This window comes from Cherax quadricarinatus, chromosome 66 (assembly GCF_038502225.1).
Source record: "Cherax quadricarinatus isolate ZL_2023a chromosome 66, ASM3850222v1, whole genome shotgun sequence".
Lineage (NCBI taxonomy): Eukaryota > Metazoa > Arthropoda > Malacostraca > Decapoda > Parastacidae > Cherax > Cherax quadricarinatus.
This window is the reverse complement of record NC_091357.1, coordinates 18,985,548-19,008,293: the sequence shown is the minus strand read 5'-3', so window position 1 is coordinate 19,008,293 and position 22,746 is coordinate 18,985,548. Positions and strand designations below refer to the sequence as shown.

The window sequence follows — 22,746 nt, the reverse complement described above, 5'->3', positions numbered from 1 at the left end:
GTGTATATAGGCAAGCTGGACAGGGACCATGACTTTGTAAATGGTCCAAGTCAGACCAAAAAGTCATCACAAGCTTCTCTCTCTCCTACATGTGGGTTGTGTATTCTTCTCTAATAATCTCACTCTGAAGTCTTACAACCACACACATATATACAGTACACTGAACAGCCAGTGGTACATTACATAACACTGATGCATTCCTATACATACTGTTTATCAAACCAGAAACTGGATAAATAAAACCTACCCAGTGTATCTCTCTCAACGAGAAAGTACAGAAGCTTCTGAATTAGCCGCTGATGGATTATTTGCATTTTTGTCTGAAGAAACTTATGTTTATTAAAACAAATGATTGAAATAGCTACATTTTAATGGTATCACAGTATGTTCATATTATCCAGGGTTCTATAACAACACTACTATTTTTATCAGTACTCAATTTAACAAGAAATATAAAATCCATAGAATCTATATCATCGTACTTTGAACAATACAATTTATATAAATACAGCATCTATATACATACTTAAATAAAGACTATATAACTATGTAGTAATTTCCTCTTTGTATGAAAAGCTCTTTAAAATGCCTAAAGTAATAAAAGATTTACACTGTGACTCCAATATCGCCTAAGATCTCTGAGAGTCGCTGAAGGCTTGTCTGTAGCAGTTCCTGAGAGTGACCAGGAGAAGACCTGTGTAAAAGTTGTAGTGCATTGATGTACTCCAGCTCTGAAAACTGCTTCCCTCGGTTCATTATAGCATTGAGGATTTCCTGCATATTAAAAGTAAGTTTAGTACTCATTATAAATATCTAGGAATGTTGCATTGCTTGCCCTTCACTAGAATAGCAATGAAGTAAACATATTTCAAATATTCACTTGTATTTTGAATTCACTTTAGTTTACAACTCTCACCTGACACATGTTCATTCTCCAGACAAGACAACCAGGAAAATAATGTTGCAATGGAGTATCAGTAACAACTAATTATAGAGACTATCATATCCCCAGTACTCACATCTGGAGAGTTATATAACATCTCATAGTACTGCCTTGCTTGGTCCAGTGCCAATTCTCTAGTCATAGTGATGTTAGTAAGCTGCTGCTGGATGCTGAAGATATTACGGCACATTTTCTTGATTCCATTTTCATTAATGCGGCGAATGTGGACTACAGATGTCATTAAGATGTTGGCTATCAGAGGCCCCAAGCCTTCGAAGATATACTGCAATGAATAGTGGATCCAGTTACTGAGCTAACCTCAACCCTGGTTTATTGAAACTTAAGTGGAGAGAGAACAAACAAATACAAGACAACACAATTTTATTTCTTTGCGCAGGTTGCAATGTGTGAATGAATGTAAAACGTGCTGATAGGTACAAAGAAAGCCACTAACATGCCAGGGCATTTCAGGCAGAACGGGATATATGACTAACTGATAAATTTTCCGTTCTTAATTGATCACCTGGTTGGGCTCTACATGAGAATTAAACTCAATTATAGCCAAATAAATACTGTAATCAAAGCTGAATCATTATAATGAGAAACTGCATCATTTATGTAACAAATTCTTCAATGTGGTACCTCATTATACTTAAAATATAAATTTAGCAAAAAATACGATGAAGAAAAAACACCATATTAATAAATATCTACCCCTCAAGGAAGGTTCCTTGATGCTGGCAAGGGGCTCTTGATCTAGGGAATTGGATCTGTGTGCCAGTTCCCTGAAATGAGCCTGAATACCTTCCATATTCCCCTCACAACATGTGCTGTATAATCCCTATGGGTTTAGCGCTCTCCCATGATTATAATAAGTATCTAACCACTTACTTTGCATTTACGAGGATGTAACGTGTTACTGAGGGCTTCATCAATTGTGGCAAGATCTTTGATTAGCTTGAGAACCTCAGAGTCCGGCTCCTGAGAGTCCAGACCAGAAGCAAATCCTCCTCCCCTGGCCACAGGAAGCAAATAGAAAAAACAGTGAAGACGCACCTGAAATGTACAAAGAGGCACTGTAGAGTCAGACTGTGGAGAGATGTAGATCCTGTCTGATGGTGCTGACTATTATTATGGGATGTGCTAAACCCAAAACGAGATCAGAAAGTTTTTCGTCGTAAATACAGTGGAATACTGTAGCTACAAACACTGAAGATAGGAAAAGCATAGCTCTGTTCCTATAGCCACAAATACTGAAAATAGAATACCACCAGCATAAATGCTTGTGAATTACAAACAATGAAAACAAGATAAGCAAAGCTTTGCTCCTATAACTACAAATAGATAATTACATTGTACTATAATCACCTCTAAATGTAGCACTAACAAGCAAGTGTGGGCAAGCTCCTCAAAATCTTTGGCAAGAGACGTAAGCGTCTGCACTGAGGCATCAGAGACTGGAGGCACTTCACCTGACACCAGGATGCTATTAGATGTGGACTTCTTTGGAAGGGAGGTGGCAAATTTTACAATGCAACTTCCAAACCATTCCTGCAATGAACAATGATCTAAGAGGCACACCTGGAAATATGATAGCTAATAAAAGTTATTGAGTGATGTTCCTGAAAATTTTGTGCTATTTTATTTACATTATGTCTACTAGGTTACTCATGCCTTGAATAAGAATAGGACCCTATTTGGTGGCATCTGTCAACACCAAGACACCTGGGATACATTGCTATAAGGATGTATTATAAGTATGCACATAATGTTGGTAGAATTACCGACAATATGTAAAGTAAAAGGCCACAAGTGCAACTAATGTGACATTTTTATTGTGGCAATGTTTCGCTCTCCAGGAGCTTTGTCAAGCCGTTACAAACAGTACATGGACACAGAGGGTATATATAGGCTCAGAGCGAGGTGCAATACTATAGGCTACTACTACTAGTATTGCACCTCACTCTGAGCCTATATATACCCTCTGTGTCCATGTACTGTTTGTAACGGCTTGACAAAGCTCCTGGAGAGCGAAACGTTGCCACAATAAAAATGTCACATTAGTTGCACTTGTGTCCTTTTACTTTACAAGTATGCACATATCAAAAGTACTGCATTAACTACAGCCTGCCACTACTGCCTTCAAATAAACTTACTAAACTCTCCTGCAAATGTGCTAAAGTCCGGAGCTGAGCTGGATCAGCCAAGATCTCGTGCTGGGGGATAAGCTGATCTCCGAGATTGCCAGTGAGTATTTCAGCTTCTTTGCGATTACGTTCACCGACCTGTTGAGTTTTAGAAATTCATTTAACAATAACCTGGTAAGTATTGCTAGGACAGAAAGATCAGAGCTATGTTAATGTCAACTAAGATATACTAAATGGTTAACTGTGAGAAAGCACAAGCACAATGCCTACTAGAAAAAGGGCTGTTTAATGAAATTTTTAGTGAATGATGCTGCTGGTTTAAAGGGAATGCTTTATTATGATCATTGATTTATTTAGTAATAATACTATGTTTTATGCGCTGTCCAGGGAGGTACTACCGTCCTGCCATGTGAATGTAAAACAGAAGCCTGTAATTGTTTTACACGATAGCAGGATTGCGTGTCTTTTTTCTGCCTCATACACATGCAAGATCTCATACACATGCAAGATTTCAGGTACATCTTGCTACTTCTGCTTACACTTAGGTCACACTACGCATGTACAAGCATATATGTACATATATACACACCACTCTGGGCCTTCTTCTATTTTCTTACTAGTTCTTGTTCTTGTTTATTTCCTCTTATCTCCATGGGGAAATGGAACAGAATTCTTCCTCCATAAGCCATGCATGTTGTAAGAGGTGACTAAAATGCTGGGAGCAAGGGGCCAGTAACCCCTTCTCCTGTACGTATACTAAAGTTAAAAAGTGAAACTTTTATTTTTATTTTTGGGCCACCCTGCCTCGGTGAGGTACAGCTGGTTTGTTGAAAGAAAGAAGACTATTTATTATCTCCATGGGCAGGTAGAGAAGAATCCTGTAAGCTATGCATGTCATAAGCGGTGACTAAAATCCTGGAAGCAAGGGGCTAGTAACCCCTTCTCTTGAGGGTCATCTGAGCTGTGATGTCAGCATACTTATGGCAAGACAGTGATTGCATGAACATGTGAATGCGTATCCTCTTTCTTTTTCTTTTTTTTTGGTGGTGGTGGGGGGTCATCCTACCTTGGTGGAAGACAATTGATGTATTAAAAAACTTAGCACCCACCACCTGGTTGATTAGGCAGGCAGCTAGGGTACAAAACCCTCAAAGACAGTCACAGTGTAAAGAGCTACTTTCCTGGAGACGATACCCACCTCCTCTGGATTTTCATCTCCCTCAATATTGCACTCTGAAGACACTCCTGCCTGAAGAGCTCTCCAGTTGGGCAAATCTCTGTCAGAAAGAAAACATTATTTACACAGAAGCTGTAAAACATCACCCTATATTTTACTTAGTCATGCTAAATTAACTGTACACTGAAATATACTTCATTACCAGACTTATTTAAACAAAAAAGTAGAAAGTTTTAATTCCAAATTATTAGTAAACTTGTCTTTTCCTGTGTGAGAATACAATATACACAGTACTAAATGAGGCTGCTTTGTCACATACCTTACGAAAATATATAACTCCATGAGAAACTTAATACCAATGCTATTATTACAGTATTAATATTTAGTTAACCCCTAGGTAGTAGGTTGGTAGACAGCAACCACCCAGGAATGCACTACTGTCCTGTCAAATGAGTGCGAAATGGAAACCTGTAATTGTTTTACATGATGGTAGGAGTGCCGAGGCCTTTTTTTCTAATAAACACACAGAATAACAGTTATATCTTGCTACTTCTACTGATACTTGGGTCACACTACACATGCATGTACACACATACATATATACACACCCATCTGGGTTTTCTTCTATTTTCTTAATAGTTCTAGGCCATCTCTTTCTACTCACTGTATGCAAGTGGATATGCCTATGGCTAAGATTGAATACTGATTTGTGATGGTTTTTTCATGCATTTTTCAAATATTTCATGTTTATTTTTTTAAGTTTATTGATATTACTAGTTATTAGTAGTAGATTTACTGTTATGCAGGTAACTGCATTATTGTAATAGTAATTGTATAAATAATGTCAGTGCAGTAGTGAACATGTATAAGACCAGCATGGTGAACACTTATTAGATGAGTGACCTGATTAGTGTCCTCTGGAATATTGACAAAAGTAAAATATTTCTGCTGCTTTGAGCTCAATTTCAAGTTACTTTCAGTCCTCAAACCAATCGAAATTCTCTCTATTTCTGTAATATAGTTTCCATTCTATCAAATAATACCAAGAAACTGAGAACAAAACCATAAATTCCATCTGAAGATACAGTCGCTATTTTAAACCACACACAGTCACAGTTTGTTTTTCCTATCGTGCACTGAATGGGGCAGGATTTTTTTGATGAGGTGCACTGACCACACACTCATTTTTCATATCTAGGCCAAAAGTACTGTATATACAGTACTTAATTATTTTTCACCACAATACAGTACTACTAATTATTTTTTTGGGGGGCTATGGATAAAACTTTAAATTCAATTAATTGGTAAACACTTGCCTTAAGAACCTGCTAATATCCTCATCCTTGGCCCAAGTGGCAGAAATTATCCTCTTGTCCTCCGAGTCAGGCTGGGTAATGCCTCGGTATGCTGCCTGGCATGTCTCACGGTAATTCATGAGGGTGTTGCACATCATAGAGACGAAGTGGTCAGCATAGAGTGGTAGTGCTCCAAGCAGCCACCTCAGCTCCTCAATGCTCTGCCACACGCTGATGCTGCTCTGTCAGGTGCAAAACGAATACCATTACTGAAGGTCTGACTAATGAAATGTGTGCAAGTGTGGTTGTAATTTCTATAATTTTTCTGAAGACTTACTGTATACAATAATGTTTCGTTGTGGTAGACTAGTTCTATACACAAGTGACATTTGCCTTTCTGTAACTGGCATCTTATAGATAAATTTAAAACTCAAGGCTAAAACCTAAAATTAAAATAAATTACTAGCATTCCCAGACCTATACATAATAGTTTGTACAAATAATAATAATAATACGTATATTGTAAATACAGTAACAATGCAAATTCTTAACAAGCTATGACAATTTCTTAGCATTCACCATGACTTTTAATTTCAAATTGGTGTATAAATATACATATAGGCTTAAAGTCATACATAGTATAAGGTAGGGACCACAGACAAAGAATCTAACTAGAAATTTATGACTCGTGTATTCCAAGACAAATTCTCAAAAATTCTCTAGGGAAACAAATACCTGTAACAAAGGCCTATTGACTTTCATAGTTTTGAGCAAGGTAGCTTCCCTGCAGGTACGCCACTGATCCAAGGCTTTGGTGGCTTGTTCCAGTCTGCCTGCAGTCTCCACGTGCAGCTGCGCTAGGAAGGCATCCTTAATGTAGTCGGTGATGAACACATACAATGTACAATGAGTCCTGCATATAAGAAAACAGATAATATCAATTTTTTTGACAACTGATAATGTATATCTGAACACTGATGTCTGAGCACTTCTGGAAAGACAGTTACCACTCTACTTCCGTGAAAAATGACCAATGCAGTTTTTTTTTTTTTTTAACACTGACCATCTCTCACCAAGGTTGGATGACCTGACGAGAGGAAAACATTTTCACTGTCCCTTATTCATTACTGTCTTCCCAGAAGAGCACTGACATCACAGTTCAGATGATCCTCCAAATGGCAACATCTCCACCCCGTTCAGAATGCAGGTACCGTACTTCCCACCTCCAGGACTCAAGTTCAGCTAACCTGTTTCCCTGAATCCCTTCATATACGTTATCTTGCTCACACTCCAACAGCACATTAAATCATTAACACCACTTGCCTCCTCTCCTCTCTAACATGCTCACACAAGCCTGTTGTATGCGAAAACCCCGAGCACTCAAAACCTTTACTCCCTCCCTCTAACCTTTCCTAGGATGACCCCTACCCCTTCTTCCCTCCAACGCACTTTTATAGGCCCTCCCAGTCATCCTGTTTTTCTCCATTTCTAAATATCCAAATCACCTCAACAACCCCTCCTCAGCCTTCTGAATAATACTTTTGGTAACTCCACATTTCCCCCTTAGTCTCTGAACTCCGAATTCTCTGAATAACATTAACACCACACATTACCCTCCAACACAACATCTCGCTGCAAAATTCAAAACCCGCGCTTCATTCAAGAGGTTAATGAAACAGCATAAATAAATAAAAAAAGAAACTTTAGGTATAAGGTTACGTACTTCAAGTGGAATAACCCTCACAGTATCACCACTCAAGCTTCTAGTAAACTATTAGACACACCAATAGCTCGATCCTTCCCAATACCAATTAGCTTGATCACTAGCGCACTCGGCTCACACACTGAGGTCCAGAGTTCGAATCTCCTCCAGTATGGTTGGAAAACATTAGGGACATGTTTCCAAATTCCAAATGACACCTGCTATCCCTGTTCACCCATCAGTAAAATGGGTACCTGGGAGTTAGTCGACTGGTGTGGGTCGCATCCTGGGACAAAACTGAAAAAATTTGCCCGAAATGCTCTGTATAACAAGGGGCTTTCTACAAAGTAGTGTCACTGATATACGATATACATGTACTGTAGTAAATAAAGACATCATTATTATTATTACTTGCAGGTTCCCAACCCAAGTCAAAAGGAAATTCACTTGAAAGCATTACAGAAGATACTTTTGGTAAAGAAAACTGAAGAAAAGTTTGAAGGTGACATCCTTCGAAAATGTAGAGAATAGTACATATACTGAAGTGGAAATTATAAATGAGCAGTGAAGCATACCTGAGAGAAAAGTCCAGATAAAATCTTAAGTTATGACAGCAATATGAAGAGAATGCATGGAAAAAACAAAACAAAAAAGATAAATATAGAACTGAAACATAACAAAATATAATTAATACAAAAAGTTATGATTATAATAATATGAAAACTGTAAAACTGTTCAAAATTATATTAACACAGGACAGGTATGATCAAAAACATACAGTTGGCATTTTCCCAGCAGTGCCTATGTTGGAACATCGAAATAACAAAGGCTAATTCACCCCAGATAATGTTCTAAATGTTGGGCTGTATGCACAAATGTAACAAGTAGAATCACTAATTAGGGTAGAATTAAAGCAAATTTAGGATAAAGCTCTTTATGTATGTAGAGTATACAAATCCTCTGGGATTTGATCATATATATAGACTCTTCCCGGTCTCCTATAATCCATTAGTGGTTCAGAAATAACCTACACTAAAAGTAGAAACTTGAGATATTTAGGTTAGTTTCATGACTGAAGTGTGAGTTATTTGTGAATTGTTCCACCTCTTCAAGGGGGGCTCCTTGGCGTGGTGAAGAGGCTCTTGGTCTGAGGAATTAGACCTATCGGTCTTCTTCCTCAGACCGAACCTAATTACCCCCCAATCTCCCCTCCCCTATCCCATCCTCCCCATCCTCCCCTTTTTCCTTTCCTCCTCCTCCTCCCCACTCCTCCCTTTTGCCCTTCCTCTTTTTGTCCTTTGGGATTTCTCCCACAGGCACGCTAGTTCCTAGGTAGAGGAAAGGACACCGGGGTCGATCCCATTCCGTTGAGGTTTCTTGGCGGTGGCGTAGTTTGCCGTGGAATCTGGATTGCCTAGGGATGTCCCGATCCCTCTCCGGTATCCCGGAGTAGCTTTGGGTGTCTTTTGGGCGACGGGTGTATCTCTGGAAGCCACCTTTCGGATTCCGGGGGTGGTGGCTGAAGGAGGTATGCTTTGTGGCGGATATCCGGCCGCCCTCTCTTTTGTCCACCGAGGTAGCTCGGCAGATGTGAGGTTGCTATCCCAGATTGCTGGTTTACTGGCATGAAGGGTAGGGTATGGCACGGGTTCCATGCTGCATCTGCGCTACTAGCGGTGTCGAGTCCTCTTGGGCGCGGAGGGAGATTTCTGGCCCTTTCATTCCTCCTAGGAACTATCCCTCCCCGGTCCCCCCTTTTTTTTTCTTTTTTTTATTTTTATTTTCTTTTCTTCTTTCTTTTTTTTTCTTAAAAACAAAAAGAAAGAAGTAACCTAACCATGGCAGCCCTAGTCCATGAACCTTTTACCCCCGGGCCCCTTCTTGATACCGCACCCCGTTCTGACCCCGCCTCGTCTTTGGACCACTCTTCAGACATTCCTCATGCCTCTGTACCTATTGCCGGTGCTGTTTCCTCACCTGCTTCAGGTACTGAGGCCTCGACTGACTCCTTCGATTTATCAGACCTTCGCTCTCCTCTGACTATGCTTCCGGCCTCTCCCTCTACGGTGCGGCAATTTTCAAATCGCCGACCCGTTCCACGTCGGACCAACTCTGGTCCCACGCCTAAACGTCAACGACAATTACCTGCTGATGATACTTCTCCACCTTCACCTTCTCGTTCTTCTCAGAAAAGATCGACACGTCCTTCACTACCTTTCCACGCTCAGTTTCAGACTGAACAGTGGACTAAATTCTTCACTTTGCGACCAACTTCCTCTACTGCCTATCTTTCTGACCATAGTATTGGCAAGGCACTCCTACGCCATGTTGGTAAAGATATTTCTTTTCATGCTCTTAAGAGCGGTACGCGCATCATTACCGTACAGAATGCTACCCAGGCTCGTGAGCTCTCTCGTCTTTCCCATATAGATACTGTTCCTGTCACCCTTGAAAAACATCATTCCCTCAATTCTTGTAGTGGTACCGTTATTCTGCCCCATACCATAGTTCAACAAAATTTCCAGACATGCGGCACCGACATTCTAGAACAGCTGGAACTCCAAGATCTCCCAATCCTCAAGGTAGACACTTACGTTCTTCCTGCCCGTGGGCGGAGACGATACCCTAGCAATGTGGCTCGTTTAACTTTTGACAGCCGAGAACTCCCATCCTCAGTTTATATAGCAGGACATCGGTTACAAGTTCGAAAGGTGATCCCTACACCACAACAGTGTAGAAATTGCTGGCGATTTGGCCATCCAGCGAAATATTGCAGATCTATCGCCGAATGCCCAGTCTGTGGTGCCGATGACCATTCTAATACGTCTTGCAATCGATCTCCCTCTTGCCTTAACTGTCATGAGGCTCACCCTTCGTACTCTCGCCGTTGTCAGGTCTATTTAAACGAGCGGGAAATCCGTTACCTCAAAGAGACAGAAGGTCTCCCTTATGCCATGGCAGTTTCTCATCTCCGCCTCCAAGGGAGACTCCCACGTGTTTCTTATTCCCGTGTTTCAAAACGTCCCCCCACTTCTGGTATCCCATCTTCTACACCCACCTCTGTGGTTACCTCTCCCATAATCACTCCTGTATCTAATCCTTTTGCTGTCCTCGGCTCAGACGTCCCTACTTCAACGCCTCAGTCTAATCTCGCTTCTTCGAGTTCTCTCTTACAAGCCTCAGTATCGACGAGACCTCGTACGACACCTCTTCCCAATCGTCCCTCTACTTCTCAAAAGTCAAAAAAAGGTCCGGTAACACCTCCTACCCATCTTCCACCTCCTCATTTTACCCTCCCTGTCTCTGTCCCTAGTTCTTCCCCTCTCACTGGCTCAGTTACAAGTGCAGAGGTTCACCCTCCTCCTCGTAATGTACCTTCCTCCCCTGTTCCCTCCCAAGTTTCTTCCTCTTCTGCCACCTCCCAGGTTCCTGTCTCTTCTGTCCCCTGCCACGCTTCTCCAGTTCCCTCCACCCTTTCGCCCCCCCCTACCTTGGTACAGTCCAATACAGTTCCAATCTTTACTCATCCTCCCCCTACCATTCCCAATATTGTCTCCCATACGACATCTCTGAATTCTGAAACACTTGAAGCAATCTCTGAATATATTGCAGAGACCAAACCATCAATGGACACTGATCCACCTTCCGCTCTTTCTCTCTCCTCTGCTCCATCTGCGCAACTCCTTTCTTCACAGCGCACCGTTCCTTCGCTGCTTGAACATTTTCCACTGCCTCCGCATGTGGACTTTTCTAACCCTCCTAGTCCGTAGGAACCCTTACCTGCGGATTTCAAGTATCTTTATCATTGCCATTCATGGCCTTTTTACAGTGGAATATACGTGGCCTCAGGGGTAATCGGGGTGAGCTTCAGATGTTACTCTCCCAGTTTGCCCCTGTTGGTGTTTGCTTACAGGAACCAAAATTACACTCTGCTGTTATTTCTCACATCTCAGGCTATAATTTATTGTATTCTTCAGATCCTTTTCCTGATGGGACCTTTAATGAAAGTGCCCTTCTTCTCCGCACTGATATTCCGTACCATCAGCTATTTGTTCATACTTCGCTGCATTACACAGCAGCCCGTATCCACTTACATAGGTGGTATACGCTCTGTTCTTTATATCTCTCTCCTTCTCGGGCATTATCTATTCCGGATTTTGCCTTCCTTGTTTCGTCATTACCGCCACCAATTCTGTTACTTGGTGATTTTAATGCCCACCATTTCCTCTGGGGAGGGTCTCACTGTGATTCCCGTGGAATTCAGTTAGAGGCTTTTCTTGCCACCCACCCCCTCCATGTTTTAAATACAGGTACTCACACCCATTTTGATCCTCGGACTCATACTCTCTCTTGCATCGATCTCTCAGTTTGCTCTTCCTCCGCCGCATTAGACTTTACTTGGTCTGTTCTCCCGGACTTACATGACAGTGATCATTTCCCAATCATTCTTACTTCCCCTTCATATTCGCCACCTCTTCGCACCCCACGCTGGCAATTTAATCGGGCAAATTGGAACCTTTACTCACACCTGACTGTTTTTAAAGAGGTTCCTTCTTCGTCCTCCATCGATGAGCTTTTACACCTCTTCTCATCCTCCGTTTTCACCGCAGCTTCTCATTCTATACCCCAAACTTCGAGCAGGCATTCTCAGAAATGCGTGCCTTGGTGGTCTCCTGCTTGTGCTCGTGCAGTACGTTTGAAACGCGCTGCATGGGGCAGGTACCGGTACAATAGAACCACAGAGCGACTCCTTGATTTTAAACAGAAGCGTGCGATCGCTCGCCGTGTCATCCGTGACGCTAAACGCACTTGCTGGCGAGATTATGTCTCCACCATCACCTCTGCTTCCTCTATGAGTGCAGTCTGGAAAAAAGTACGAAAACTGAGTGGTAAATATTCTCCTGACCCGGCTCCTGTTCTGCGGGTTGCCGGTGTTGATATAGCAAACCCACTAGATGTTGCCAATGAAATTGGCAATCATCTGGTCCGTATTTCTCAGGGACTCCATCTATGCCCCTCATTTCTTTCCTCAAAGTCTGCCAGAGAGTTAGCACCCTTGGACTTTTCTTCTCTCAGAGAAGAACAGTATAATGTGCCTTTTACACTTCAAGAACTGGAGGCAACACTCTCAGCTTGTCGATCATCGGCAGCTGGGCCCGACGACATTCATATTCGTATGCTACAACATTTACATCAGTCAGCCCTTGCAGTCCTATTACGCCTTTACAATCTTATTTGGTCACAAGGAGTTCTTCCACAGCTGTGGAAATCCGCCATTGTTCTCCCTTTCCGCAAACCAGGCACTACGGGACATGAAACCTCCCACTATCGTCCCATTGCTCTTACCAGTGCAGTTTGCAAAGTAATGGAACGTCTAGTAAATAGACGTTTAGTGTGGTATTTAGAGACACACAACAGTCTCTCCACTCGTCAATATGGCTTTCGTAAGGGACGTTCTACCATAGACCCCTTACTGCGCTTGGATACGTATGTTCGTAATGCCTTTGCGAATAACCACTCAGTTATTGCCATATTTTTTGATCTTGAGAAGGCATATGACACAACTTGGAGGTATAATATTTTAGCCCAAGCCCACTCCTTAGGCCTTCGAGGCAATCTACCATCCTTCCTTAAGAACTTTTTAACTGACAGGCATTTCCGTGTTCGGGTTAATAATGTGCTCTCCCCGGACTTTATCCAAGCTGAAGGTGTCCCCCAGGGATGTGTTCTGAGCACAACACTTTTTCTCCTTGCTATTAATGATTTGGCCTCTAGTCTTCCATCAAATATTTGGTCATCACTCTATGTTGATGACTTCGCTATTGCCTGTGCAGGCGCTGACTGTCACCTCCTTACAGTTTCTCTCCAGCATGCAGTCGACCGTGTTTCCAATTGGGCCACCACACATGGGTTTAAATTTTCCAGCACTAAAACCCACCAAATCACTTTCACTAGACGCTCTGTCATCTCTGATCATCCTTTGTACCTCTATGGCTCACGTATCCCTGAACGTGATACAGTCAAGTTTCTGGGCCTCCTCTTTGATCGTAGGTTATCCTGGAAACCTCACATTACCTCTCTGAAGGCAACTTGTCACAGCCGGCTGAACCTTCTTAAAACCCTTGCTCATCTTTCGTGGGGAGCTGATCGTCGAACCCTCCTTCACCTACATTCCACCCTTATTTTATCGAAACTTGATTATGGTGACCAGATCTATTCAGCGGCATCTCCTGCTACTCTCTCTAGCCTTAACCCCATTCATCACCAAGGATTACGTTTATGCCTTGGTGCTTTTCGCTCTTCCCCTGTCGAAAGCCTCTATGCAGAAGCGAACGTTCCATCCTTATCCGATCGCCGTGATGCCCATTGCCTGCGCTACTATGTACGCTCTCATGATCTCCGCAATCCTTCCATTTATAGAATGGTCACTGATATTAGTAGACATTCTTTATTTGTTCGCCGCCCCTGCTTACTCCGTCCCTTCTCTCTTCGCCTTCATTCGCTCTTGTCTTCTCTTCAACTACCACCTTTCTATGTACATGTAGCATCACACTTTTCCCTACCCCCCTGGGAAGTTCCAGCTGTTCGAGTCTGTTCTTTCTCCCTCCCTTGCTCGAAAGCCCAACTGTCTACGGTCGCTTCCCGCTCTCTTTTTCTTGACCACTTTCACTCTCATTCTCATGCCATTGCTGTGTACACAGATGGCTCTAAGTCTTCTGACGGCGTAGGATTCGCAGCAGTGTTTCCGGACAGCGTCGTACAAGGGCATTTACTATCTTCAGCTAGTATTTTTACTGCTGAATTATATGCCATCCTTACAGCACTTATCCGTATTGCATCTATGCCTGTGTCATCATTTGTGGTTGTCTCAGACTCCCTTAGTGCTTTACAGGCTATACAAAAATTTGATACACCTCACCCCTTAGTCCTCCGTATCCAACTTTGGCTACGCCGCATCTTTACTAAGCATAAAGATATTGTTTTTTGTTGGGTCCCTGGTCATGTTGACGTACAGGGCAATGAACAGGCAGACACTGCTGCGCGGTCAGCAGTACATGACCTACCAGTTTCTTATAGAGGTATTCCATGTACGGACTATTTTGCTGTAATATCTTCCCACCTTCACACCCGTTGGCAACAACGTTGGTCTACTATGCTCGGCAACAAACTTCAGTCTATTAAACCGAGTATAGGTTACTGGCCGTCTTCTTATCACCAGTGTCGAGGTTGGGAGACTACTCTCTCCCGTCTTCGCATTGGCCATACTCGTCTTACTCATGGATATCTCATGGAGAGGCGTCTTGCTCCTCTCTGTGAGAATTGCCAAGCTCCATTATCAGTCAGCCACATTCTGTTGGACTGCCCACTTTATCAACGAGCACGCAGAATTTACCTCTGTCGTCGTCTTCGCCCCGCTGCTCTCTCTTTACCTTCCCTTCTCGCTGATGGACCCACCTTTCATCCGGACTCTCTCATTGACTTTTTGACAACGACTGACTTACTCCACAAATTTTGATACTTTCAGCCCTTTCTACTTGTATCTCTTGCTACCCTCTACCCCCGTACTATCCCCTGCCCCGCTGTTTTCTGTAACCTGCTGATCATCCCCCCTCCCTTCTGCCATCCAATTCCCTTGCTTCCTTCCCTACCCTGCAGCGCTGTATAGCCCTTGTGGCTTAGCGCTTCTTTTTGATTATAATAATAATAATAATGTGAATTGTTCCAGCGATGATATAGATACTTATATTCACGATTAGCAGTCTCTATAGCTTGAGAAGCATATTGTACTGTATTCTACGAAACAGTAAGAGTGTTGTTGAGGCATGGCATAGCCAACAAAGGGTAAAAAGATGCGAACAGCAAGAGGAGATCTTCATTAGATATTTCACCTACATTAGACTTTATAAAGTACTTAATAAAACCTCAAGTAGAAGTAATACACTCAAAAAAAAAAAAAGTGTCTGACGTATGTCCTTTTTTTAATAGAAGTAATCATGTGTGAGCAATTCAAAGAATGGAATGGTCTAGTGCAATATTCCACCAGCTATTTGCAGTCAGTGTTGCTTTTCCTGACTCTTACCTCAAGCCTAAAGTACGAACTTGAAATACACACAGGCAGAAGAGAACTTTTATTGAAGCATTTCACTTAGATAAGAAGCCTTTTCAAGTCAGCATCACTAACCAGTGGTAGGTGAACACTTACCCCACTCATTAAATTAAACAGTACACCTTGATGGATAATGGTTAATTTTTTTTTTTACACGTCAGCTGTTTCCCACTGAGGAAGGGTGACCCCAAAAAAGAAAGAAAAACCTTTTATCATTCAACACTTTCACCATCATTCACACATAATCATTATATATATAATAATGGTTAATATGCAAGAAAAAACTTAACCTACCCTGGTGAACATCCAAGAGCATCTTCAATTTCTCTGATGAAAGACTGAAGTGGGTTGAAGATGGCGGTTATATTGTGAGGCGAAGCCGGACAAACTAGCATTTTTTCAGTCATTTTTTTACTATTGCTGTTAGTATTGCTGCTAGTGTTACCATCTGTAACAAGAAATATTATTTGTTTATGAGACAAACAGGTTAACCTCCATCAACCCTCAACATGTACAGTGGATGAGAGTGAAACAACATTCACTGCACTGAGTTCTGGTCAGAATCAGGTCTGCTAGGGAAAGGGGTCATTCCAGGAATGATTGGAGGGAGGGGGGGATACAAGAGGCTTTGAGCTTTAGGGGCTTGAGCATCTAGCAGGCTTGTATGAGCATGTTAGACAGGAGTTAATAGAGACAAGTGTTTTAAATGGATGCACTGTTGGAGTGTGAGCAGGGTAAATTTTATATAAAGTAAAAGGACACAAGTCAGAGAAATCGGTAGCCGGCCTTGAGTCCTGGAGGTGAGAAGGACAGTGCCTGCACTCTGATGGAAAGGTGGGGATGCAGGTATTTGGAAAATACAGAAAAGACATATATGTCTAAATAAGATGCAATGCCAAAGAAACCCAATAGAAATAACTGATCGCATTTGGTTTAATTGGGGTATAGGTTAAATTATCACTGCTTGTAGCCATTGCATGTCTAAAAGAATACTGAACTTTATGCAATCAATGTAGAAAGATCAAATATGCATTCTGAAAAAATAAGCAAATTTTACCTGAATAAAGCTATCTTGACAAAATGGTAATTCAATATTCTCTATTGCTACTAAAATTGCATTAGTAAAATGGACCTACCTATTGCAGATAATCCAATTTCAAACCCATCTAATCCACCCTGTCCTGCTGCCTGTTCCATCAGGTAAGAGTTCATTGTCATAGCATGGTACGAAGCCTCAAATTTGAACAGTGAGAAATTTTTTGACCTGAGAAAAGAAAACTTATTAATAAGGCCATTTATTAAGACAAGTGCTGAAGGACTGAATGTTTGACCAAAAGTGGATTCCATGCATTCACTTACATGGCAACCAACTACAGAATTTAACTTGCAAATGATGCAACTCAAATCAGAATCTACTCTTCCTATTTTATATTTGCCTTAATACAGTATTTTGATGAAATGCAAAACAAATGAGCAGTAAGATCAAGAATAAATATAATGTGGACTGTTGTCAGTAAGGCTAACAAAGTCTGCCTAAGTGATAAAATATTAAGATTATCTATAGAGAAATACAGGGCACATATAATGTCTAGAAAAAAACAGAATGAGAAAGAACGAACCTAGGAGTGCGTTTCTTGGTAAAGAATGAGGAGAGATCTGTGGCAGTTTCAGTGAATGTTGCTGGTGCCTGCTGCTGGTTGGCTCCCAGCTGACTCAAGTCTAAGTATTCACTCAGCATCACCTGAAGCTATAGTGAGAAGTCTGTTATCTATACATTCACTTTATGTTGGCACTACCCATAAAATATCTTTGCCACATCTTACTAAAAAAACATGCAATAAAACTTATCATATCAGGGTATCTCACGTACTCTGCAATACTCAACACTTTAATTTTAATTCCACTGTTACTAATATTTGGAATTTCAATACATACGGCAGCCTGAACTTTTGACCAAACATCAGGCATAGTGTAGAGGTGCACTTCAATTCCGTGTTTATCAGAGGAGGCACGCATGCTAACAAGGACAGACTGGTGAGCTGCAACTACAAGTCGGAACTGGTCAAACACAACCTGGAAAAAATGCTCTTACTATTATTTTTTTTATTATCACACCGGCCGATTCCCACCAAGGCAGGGTGGCCCGAAAAAGAAAAACTTTCACCATCATTCACTCCATCACTGTCTTGCCAGAAGGGTGCTTTACACTACAGTTTTTAAACTGCAACATTAACACCCCTCCTTCAGAGTGCAGGCACTGTACTTCCCATCTCCAGGACTCAAGTCCGGCCTGCCGGTTTCCCTGAATCCCTTCATAAATGTTACTTTGCTCACACTCCAACAGCACGTCAAGTATTAAAAACCATTTGTCTCCATTCACTCCTATCAAACACGCTCACGCATGCCTGCTGGAAGTCCAAGCCCCTCGCACACAAAACCTCCTTTACCCCCTCCCTCCAACCCTTCCTAGGCCGACCCCTACCCCGCCTTCCTTCCACTACAGACTGATACACTCTTGAAGTCATTCTGTTTCGCTCCATTCTCTCTACATGTCCGAACCACCTCAACAACCCTTCCTCAGCCCTCTGGACAACAGTTTTGGTAATCCCGCACCTCCTCCTAACTTCCAAACTACGAATTCTCTGCATTATATTCACACCACACATTGCCCTCAGACATGACATCTCCACTGCCTCCAGCCTTCTCCTCGCTGCAACATTCATCACCCACGCTTCACACCCATATAAGAGCGTTGGTAAAACTATACTCTCATACATTCCCCTCTTTGCCTCCAAGGACAAAGTTCTTTGTCTCCACAGACTCCTAAGTGCACCACTCACTCTTTTTCCCTCATCAATTCTATGATTCACCTCATCTTTCATAGACCCATCCGCTGACACGTCCACTCCCAAATATCTGAATACGTTCACCTCCTCCATACTCTCTCCCTCCAATCTGATATTCAATCTTTCATCACCTAATCTTTTTGTTATCCTCATAACCTTACTCTTTCCTGTATTCACCTTTAATTTTCTTCTTTTGCACACCCTACCAAATTCATCCACCAATCTCTGCAACTTCTCTTCAGAATCTCCCAAGAGCACAGTGTCATCAGCAAAGAGCAGCTGTGACAACTCCCACTTTGTGTGTGATTCTTTATCTTTTAACTCCACGCCTCTTGCCAAGACCCTCGCATTTACTTCTCTTACAACCCCATCTATAAATATATTAAACAACCACGGTGACATCACACATCCTTGTCTAAGGCCTACTTTTACTGGGAAAAAATTTCCCTCTTTCCTACATACTCTAACTTGAGCCTCACTATCCTCATAAAAACTCTTCACTGCTTTCAGTAACCTACCTCCTACACCATACACTTGCAACATCTGCCACATTGCCCCCCTATCCACCCTGTCATACGCCTTTTCCAAATCCATAAATGCCACAAAGACCTCTTTAGCCTTATCTAAATACTGTTCACTTATATGTTTCACTGTAAACACCTGGTCCACACACCCCCTACCTTTCCTAAAGCCTCCTTGTTCATCTGCTATCCTATTCTCCGTCTTACTCTTAATTCTTTCAATTATAACTCTACCATACACTTTACCAGGTACACTCAACAGACTTATCCCCCTATAATTTTTGCACTCTCTTTTATCCCCTTTGCCTTTATACAAAGGAACTATGCATGCTCTCTGCCAATCCCTAGGTACCTTACCCTCTTCCATACATTTATTAAATAATTGCACCAACCACTCCAAAACTATATCCCCACCTACTTTTAACATTTCTATCTTTATCCCATCAATCCCGGGTGCCTTACCCCCTTTCATTTTACCTACTGCCTCACGAACTTCCCCCACACTCACAACTGGCTCTTCCTCACTCCTACAAGATGTTATTCCTCCTTGCCCTATACACGAAATCACAGCTTCCCTATCTTCATCAACATTTAACAATTCCTCAAAATATTCCTTCCATCTTCCCAATACCTCTAACTCTCCATTTAATAACTCTCCTCTCCTATTTTTAACTGACAAATCCATTTGTTCTCTCGGCTTTCTTAACTTGTTAATCTCACTCCAAAACTTTTTCTTATTTTCAACAAAATTTGTTGATAACATCTCACCCACTCTCTCATTTGCTCTCTTTTTACATTGCTTCACCACTCTCTTAACTTCTCTCTTTTTCTCCATATACTCTTCCCTCCTTGCATCACTTCTACTTTGTAAAAACTTCTCATATGCTAACTTTTTCTCCCTTACTACTCTCTTTACATCATCATTCCACCAATCGCTCCTCTTCCCTCCTGCACCCACTTTCCTGTAACCACAAACTTCTGCTGAACACTCTAACACTACATTTTTAAACCTACCCCATACCTCTTCGACCCCATTGCCTATGCTCTCATTAGCCCATCTATCCTCCAATAGCTGTTTATATCTTACCCTAACTGCCTCCTCTTTTAGTTTATAAACCTTCACCTCTCTCTTCCCTGATGCTTCTATTCTCCTTGTATCCCATCTACCTTTTACTCTCAGTGTAGCTACAACTAGAAAGTGATCTGATATATCTGTGGCCCCTCTATAAACATGTACATCCTGAAGTCTACTCAACAGTCTTTTATCTACCAATACATAATCCAACAAACTACTGTCATTTCGCCCTACATCATATCGTGTATACTTATTTATCCTCTTTTTCTTAAAATATGTATTACCTATAACTAAACCCCTTTCTATACAAAGTTCAATCAAAGGGCTCCCATTATCATTTACACCTGGCACCCCAAACTTACCTACCACACCCTCTCTAAAAGTTTCTCTTACATGTACGGTAAATTTAAACACAATACAGTGAGACGGCATGAGCTGGGTTATAACTCAGTGACAGCTGCTCTAGTAATAACAAAAGATAGCATTTTGAAATATCTTATCTAAATTCCAGTAAGAGTTCAAAAATACAGATAAGTGGAGATAGAACGTAAAGAAAATTAATTTGTCTTGCTGTAAAGATCAAGTCAGGAACCTGACTGATCAAAATTTTCTGTAACATTAATGACTCAATTTATACCACTGGCCATACCTGGAGGAGTTCCTGCAGGAGTTTGGCTTCTCTGGAATCTGCCTTTAAGTAAGCCAGACTAGAAACTGGCGGATCATCTGGTGGTGCCGAGGGGTGGTACTCAACAATTTGCTGGGTTGTCCGGTGAATGATGATTCCTAGCTCTTTCTGCATCCGACGCTTAATTGTCTGTAATGTTATGCCATATAGTCGGACTTGAGTCCTGGAAATGGGAAGTACAATGCCTGCACTTTAAAGGAGGGGTTTGGGATATTGGCAGTTTGGAGGGATATGTTGTGTATCTTTATATGTATATGCTTCTAAACTGTTGTATTCTGAGCACCTCTGCAAAAACAGTGATAATGTGTGAGTGTGGTGAAAGTGTTGAATGATGATAAAAGTATTTTCTTTTTGGGGATTTTCTTTCTTTTTTGGGTCACCCTGCCTCGGTGGGAGACGGCCGACTTGTTGAAAAAAAAAAAAAAATATGCCATTGCCACTGGTCACATCTTTTAAAACATTTTGCAAAGCATGTTATACGCAATCACATTTATTGTTAAATAAATAATGTTAGTACTGTGCTACTAGCATTACAGAACAAACTGAAATACATATCGCATATAATTCTGTACCTTATCAATTTTTATACAGTACTACTGTAATATACAATATCCTGCCTCTGTGCCATTTGAATTATTAAAATAAATATTAATGACACAGCAGGCTTAAAGGTTTGATAGAATGCAATCATGATGAATAACTACAAGTGCTGCATACAAAAGATAAGAAGTGGCAAATGTGTAATAAGTTATTGTGCAATATTGTATACAGAATACAGTACACAAGTCTGTTTATCATTCTCACAAAAATCTAAATTATACAGGAAGGATTGCTAATACTCCCAGTCTTAGTTCCTTCATTGATATGCAGTGAATACACAAAACTTAAACAAGACTCCAAAAACTTTCTTCATGTATAATACTACAAGTTCCTCTCACCTCAACGGCATCCGGTAACTTTCCGAGCAGTGCAAGACATTCAACGAGAATTGCCATAAAGTACTGAGAGTTGGCCTCAGGGTCTGTGCTACTCACGTCCTCCTGCAACCCTTCTCCTTCTGCCAGTCCCCTGTAGAATACCATTTAAGTCAATTAGATTGTGTACCATATATGTCATCTCTACCACAAAAAATACATGCAGTATAAACTTTACTATAATTTGCTTGCTTTCTCCCCCTGTACAAAACAGGGTAAAATGTAAGAATGCTCCACTTTATATAAAGAAAATGATTTAATAATACAGACACAAAGCAAGCAGTGATTTTTCTAACTGGTAGAAAACCTACAGTAATTAACTAACAATCTTGCCATGCTTTTATACTGACTGCAGTTTTATTGATTAATATTTTAACTTTCTCTACACCATAGGGCAAAACAGAGGCATAGCACTCACTTGATTTTATTTGGCGTAGTCATCATTTCAAGGAGATTCTTGCGAGACTTGTCCGACTTCCCTGTTCCAATACTCGCTCGGTCTGACCCTGCTCGTGTGAGGGTGTTGGTAGAGTCTCGGCCTGAACCCTGCCGTCGTAACGCCAGCACCTCTTTTGTCCACCTCTGGTATAGGTGTTTGTGAAGCTCATCTATGAGACCTTCGTGAAGTTTCTTGAATATAAGAGAAAGATCAGTGTGGAAATGTGATACTTCTACGAAACTGTTAAGTGATTTCTGTCAGCTATATTCTGTCACTAAATGAAAGGCTAAGTGTTTAAACTTTAACATTATAAAAAAAAAAAATGGTTGATTGGTGCCATTAAACATAGCACTGCTTCCCAATTTATGAAATGCTACAATACAAACACGAATATCTACATTCATGGCTCCATTTCCCACACTTCGTGATTTAGAGTTTAGGAAGGATGGAGAAAAATATAATGACTAGTAGGGCATATAAATCTAGGGTGGAGGGAAGAAGGGGGTAGGGGTTGTCCTAGGAAAGATTGGAGGGAGGGAGCAAAGGAGGTTTTGAGTGCTAGAAGCTTGGACATCTGACAGGCTTGTGTAACCATGTTAGTGAGTAAAGGCAATTGGTTGTGAGCAAGGTAATATTTATGAAGGGATTCAGGGAAATACAGTGCCTGCACTATGGAGGGGTAGAAATTTTGTAGTTTCAAGGATCATCCGAACTGTAATGTCAGTGAGCCTTGGGCAAGGCAGGGAGTGAATGAGTGACAATGAAAGTGTTTTCTTCTTTGTTGGGAGATGGCCAGTGTAAAAAAAAATTATTTCTCCATTCATGGTATACT

At 41.3% G+C, this 22,746-nt stretch overlaps 1 protein-coding gene across 2 annotated transcripts in view; it reads right to left on the bottom strand.

The window, feature by feature from the left end:
• Positions 1–352: 352 nt before the first annotated feature.
• Sec8 (Secretory 8) overlaps positions 353–22,746 on the bottom strand; it is a 30,219-nt gene continuing 7,825 nt past the window's right edge. For both annotated transcript variants that reach the window (XM_053798876.2, XM_053798877.2), the window contains exons 5-19: positions 21,894–22,105; positions 21,440–21,569; positions 20,463–20,630; positions 17,307–17,444; positions 16,991–17,118; positions 16,508–16,635; positions 15,666–15,819; positions 6,298–6,475; positions 5,584–5,804; positions 4,289–4,367; positions 3,100–3,228; positions 2,312–2,494; positions 1,835–1,999; positions 1,020–1,226; positions 353–774 (exon numbers count right to left, since the gene is read on the bottom strand). In XM_053798876.2, the coding sequence (XP_053654851.1) occupies positions 607–774; positions 1,020–1,226; positions 1,835–1,999; positions 2,312–2,494; positions 3,100–3,228; positions 4,289–4,367; positions 5,584–5,804; positions 6,298–6,475; positions 15,666–15,819; positions 16,508–16,635; positions 16,991–17,118; positions 17,307–17,444; positions 20,463–20,630; positions 21,440–21,569; positions 21,894–22,105 (2,388 nt within the window). In that variant the 3' untranslated portion in view covers positions 353–606. The remainder of the gene's footprint in view (positions 775–1,019; positions 1,227–1,834; positions 2,000–2,311; positions 2,495–3,099; positions 3,229–4,288; positions 4,368–5,583; positions 5,805–6,297; positions 6,476–15,665; positions 15,820–16,507; positions 16,636–16,990; positions 17,119–17,306; positions 17,445–20,462; positions 20,631–21,439; positions 21,570–21,893; positions 22,106–22,746) is intronic.